The following is a 4,949-nucleotide window of genomic DNA, read 5'->3' on the forward strand; positions in this document are numbered from 1 at the left end:
ATGGATAACATTGTAGCTTTAGAATCTCGTATACGAAATGCTTTTGTCCGACGTAGCCATTTTATCTCTATCTTCTTCGATATTGAGAAGGCGTACGATCGGACATGGCGCTACGGAATTCTGAAGGCTTTGTTTGACATGGGTCTCCGTGGTCATCTCCCTGCATTTATCAAAAACTTCCTGAGTCAGAGGTATTTTCGAGTCAAATTGGGTAGTACTTTCTCTGATGCCTTCATTCAATCCGAAGGTGTTCCACAGGGTAACGTCCTTAGTGTCACACTTTTCATCGTTCATGCCTCTCTCATCTTACATATACTACCACCAACAGCTTTTGGTTCCCTTTATGTTGACGATCTTAACGTCTCGTGCTCAGGATCTGACATGAGAGTAATAGAACGTCAACTACAACTGGCAGTGAATAAAATTATAGAATGGTGTGACCAGAACGGTCATACCCTTTCACCATCCAAAAGTTCATGCATGCATTTCTGTCGACTACGCAGACTACATAATAATCCTACCATTTACATTAATAAAGCAGCTATACCCATTGTAGAGGAAACAAAATTTTTGGGAGTGATTTTCGACAAGAAGTTGACATTTGGCCCACATATTAAACAGTTGCGAAAACGCTGTGAGAGGACTATGAACATGTTACGTGTCATTTCAAATACGCATTGGGGTGCAGATCGTATCGCATTACTATGCATATATCAGGCACTTATTCTAGCGCGTATTGATTATGCTTGTGCAGTATATGGCACTGCCTCAACTTCACACCTTAAGAGGTTGGATACAGTGTATCGTACTGCCTTGCGTATATGTAGCGGCGCATTTCGTACTTCTCCAGTGGAAAGCCTGTATGTTGTGTGTCACCAATTGCCTCTAGATTTGAGACGAATGCAGCTCGGTTTAACATATTATCCCGTAATCTCATCCTCATCACACCCTCTTAAACGGGAAACACTCCCAGTAAGTTTAGAACGAATTTATGATGCTCGACTCTCACATGTTCGCCCTCTTAATGCTCGTATGCGCTCGCTCAACCAATCATTCAATATCTGTGAATCTACTACACAATGTGTCGATCACTCGCTTATTCCACCTTGGAACGTTTCACAGTATCATTTTCATTCTGCATTCGAAGTATATAGTAAGTCTCAAGTAGCGCCTAACATTTTTCAGCAACTATACAAAGCTCATCGTCATAAATATTGTCAATATGTTCCGGTTTTCACAGATGGCTCAAAATCTCCTGGCTATGTAGGCTGTGGTATTGTTATTTCTGACGACACCTACAGTTATAAAATACTAACTATATGTTCCATATTCACCGCTGAAGCCGTTGCAATTCTTTTGGCATTAAGGTTTATTTCAACCAGTTTGAATTGGGAATACTGCGTTTATTCGGATAGTATGAGCGTATTGCGCCAACTCAAGCATTTTGACAATGAAACTCATCCCATTTTGTGTTTTATACAGCATTTACTATTTAAACTTCAGAAGAATGGTTTTGATATTTTGTTTTGCTGGGTTCCAAGTCACGTTGGAATCCCAGGCAATGATTTAGCCGATACAGCAGCGCGATCTGCCACTACTGCCCTAAACGTATCTGTACCATTCTCAGATGTAAAAATACATATTAAAAAGTATATAAAATCTTTATGGCAGCAGCAGTGGGATAACCAAGTGAATAATAAGTTGCACGCTCATAAGTCAAATTTGGAACCTTTCCCTGTGTTGCGACTACGTAGTGCAGATGTTAAGCTTACCCGTCTGCGAATCGGGCACACCAGACTGACCCATCTACATCTGTTGTTTGGTGAATCACCTCCTCAATGCAACACTTGTGGTGTTTTACTTTCGATTCACCATATTTTAATCATTTGCCCGTGTTTTAACAGACATCGTCTTACCTTTTTTGGTAGTTCTATTTTATCTATGGGAGATTTGTAGGGTGACTCTCATCATCGTAACATTTTTGCATTTTTACGTGCTACTGGCATTTTAAATTGTATATAAGTTTTATTTTATTCATGATTTATTCACTTTTTACCATTTTACTTGTCTCACAAAATTTTACTGTGTTTTAACTTTGACATGATCTCCACATATTTACGTGTCGTTGGTATTTTAACTGCATATAAAAATTTTAACACGTCTACTGTTTTATACAATTTTGTAAATATTTTATCACCTTCGTCCTTTTTACTTACTACGTATTATACTGTACTCATACTTTATATCTGATTTTATTCATACTTTTTATCTGATTTTTTTTATATCATTAATCTTGTCTTATTCACCTGCTAGTACTGTTTTATCAGTTATAAATATATTACAATTAAATTTGAATGCACTTAGACTTTTAAACTATTTGACCGTACTGTTTGGAGCAGCATGTCCTCATTTGGACCTTGTGCCACTAAACCCTACATTCAATCAATCAATCAATCCTCAGTTGGGCTCCCGCTCTAATCAGTCGCCAAAGATAGCGGACACTCCATAGCCCTACTGCGGTACGTCTGCGGCTGTTGTGCCGCGTTGCGTTGCCCAAAAATGTAGGACTCTACACTACTTAGCACATGCCAGTGCCTTTACTCCGCAGCTCGGCTTCAGCTCTAATTAGTGAAAAAAGAAGGCAGACACTCTATGGCCCTACTGCGGATGTAGTGCCGCGCTGCGTTGCTCCAAAATAACGGCCTATAATCTGCCCTGCTACGACACGCCTGGGCCTTTACTCCTCAGATGAGCTTCCGCTCTAATCCGTGGCTAAAGATTGCGGACACTCCTCGGCCCTTCAGAGGCACGTGCGCGGCTGTAGTGCTGCGTTGCGGTGGTCCAACATGTCGGACGCTACACTGCCCGACTACGACGCTCCAATGCCGTTACTCCTCAGCTGGGCTTCAGCTCTAATTAGAGACCAAAGAAGGCGGACACTCTATGTCCCAACTGCGGCTCGTGCGCGGCTGTAGTGCCGTGTTGCGGTGGCATGAAATGACAGACACTACACTATCCTACTAGAACCTACCAAAGACTTAAGTTCTCAGTTTCGCTTCCGCTCTAATCAGTTTCAAAAGATGGCGGACCCTCCATGGCCCTACTGCGGCACTTTCGCGGCTTTCTTGCCGCGTTGCGGAGGCCAAAATGGCAGGAAACTTCACTGCCCTACTACGACACGCCAGTGCCTTTACTCCTCAGTTGGGCTTTCGCTCTAATCAGTCGCCAAAGATGGCGGACACTCCATGGCCCTTCAGCGGCACGTGCGCGGCTGTAGTGCCCCGTTGGGGAGGCCCAACATGTCGGACGCTACACTGCCCGACTACGACACGCCAGTGCCTTTACTCCTCAGTTCGGCTTCCTCTCTAATCAGGGGCCAAAGATGGCGGACACTCTATAGCCCTACTGCGGCACGTCCGCGGCTGTAGTGCCGCGTTGCGTTGCCCCAAAATGGCGGACTCTACACTGCTCTCCTACGACACGCCTGTGCCTTTACTCCTCTGTTAAGCTTCCGCTCTAATCCGTGGCCAAAGATGGCGTGCACGGCAGTAGTGCCGCGTTGCGTTGTTCCAAAATGTCGAACTCTACACTGCCCTACTACGACACGCCAGTCACGCAGAGCTTTTACATTTTTCTTACATATAGACAAGAATCGAGAAATATTCCAACACCCTTTACACTCGGTCACTAATCCAAATCTAAGGATCTATTTTCTCAATTAATTGTACACTTCTTTGATATGTTGAAGTTATCTCTTTATTTAGAGAGAAAAGTAGTTTCCTGCAATTTTTGCTTCATTTTTAATTATTTCCGCAGAACTTTTATATTTGTCGTACATATAGACAAGAATCGAGAAATATTCCACCCTTTTCATGCAGGCACTAATCTGAATCTAAGCATCTATTTTCTCAATTAATTGTATACTTCTTTGATATGTTGTAGTTATTTATTTATTTTAAGAGGAAACCAGTCTTTTCCAATCTTCGCTTCATATTTAATTATTTCCGCCGAACATTTATGTTTGTCTACACATTGAGAAAAATCGAGAAATATTCCAACACACTATTCACGCAGTCGCTAATCTAAATCTAAACATCTATTTTCTCAATTAGTTGTTTACTTCTTTGACATGTTGTAGTTATTTCTTTATTTTAGGAGAAAACTAGTTTCCTCCATTCTTTGCTTCTTATTTAATTAATTCCGCAGAACTTTTATATTTGTCTTACATATAGACAATAATCGTGAAATATTTGAACACGCTTTTCACGCAGTCACTAATCTAAATCTAAGCATCTATTTTCTCAATTAATGGAACACTTCTTTTATATGTTGTAGTAATTTCTTTATTTTGAGAGAAAACCAGTCTTTTCCAATCTTTGCTTTATGTTTAATTATTTCCGCAGAATTTTTATATTTGTCTTACATATAGACGAGAATCGAGAAATATTCCAATACCCTATTCTCGCAGTTACTAATCTAAATCTAAGCATCTATATTTTCTCAATTAATTGTATACTTCTTTGATATGTTATAGTTAATTCTTTATTTAGAGAGAAAACTAGTTTCCTCTAATCTTTGCTTCATATGTTAATTATTTCCGCAGAACTTTTATATTTGTCTTAGATATAGACAAGATCTAGAAATATTCCAACACCCTTTTCACGCAGTCAATAATCTAAATCTCATCATCTATTTTCCAAATTAAGTATACCTTTTTGATATGTTGTAGTTGTTTCTTTAATTTGAGAGAAAACTAGTTTGCTGCAATCTTTGCTTCATATTTAATTATTTCCGCAGAACTTTTATATTTGTCTTAGATATAGACGAAAATCGCGAAATATTCTATCAAACTTTTCAGGCAGTCACTAGTCTAATTCTAAGCATCTATATTTTATCAATTAATTGTATACTTCTTTGATATGTTGTAGTTTTTTCTTTATTTAGAGAGA

At 39.6% G+C, this 4,949-nt stretch overlaps 1 protein-coding gene across 1 annotated transcript; it reads left to right on the forward strand.

Moving 5' to 3' along the window:
- LOC147806668 (uncharacterized) lies at positions 1-1,956 on the forward strand. Its single transcript, XM_087149698.1, has one exon. The coding sequence runs from the start codon at positions 1-3 to the stop codon at positions 1,954-1,956; it is 1,956 nt and encodes a 651-aa protein (XP_087005824.1).
- Positions 1,957-4,949: the final 2,993 nt, after the last annotated feature.

This window comes from Parasteatoda tepidariorum, chromosome 8, assembly GCF_982258835.1.
Source record: "Parasteatoda tepidariorum strain Cologne lab strain chromosome 8, Ptep-v5.0, whole genome shotgun sequence".
Lineage (NCBI taxonomy): Eukaryota > Metazoa > Arthropoda > Arachnida > Araneae > Theridiidae > Parasteatoda > Parasteatoda tepidariorum.

What these genes read in the sequence shown, in the direction of transcription:
- LOC147806668 (XM_087149698.1), top strand. Translation starts at nt 1, where the DNA reads ATGGATAACATTGTAGCTTTAGAATCTCGTATACGAAATGCTTTTGTC.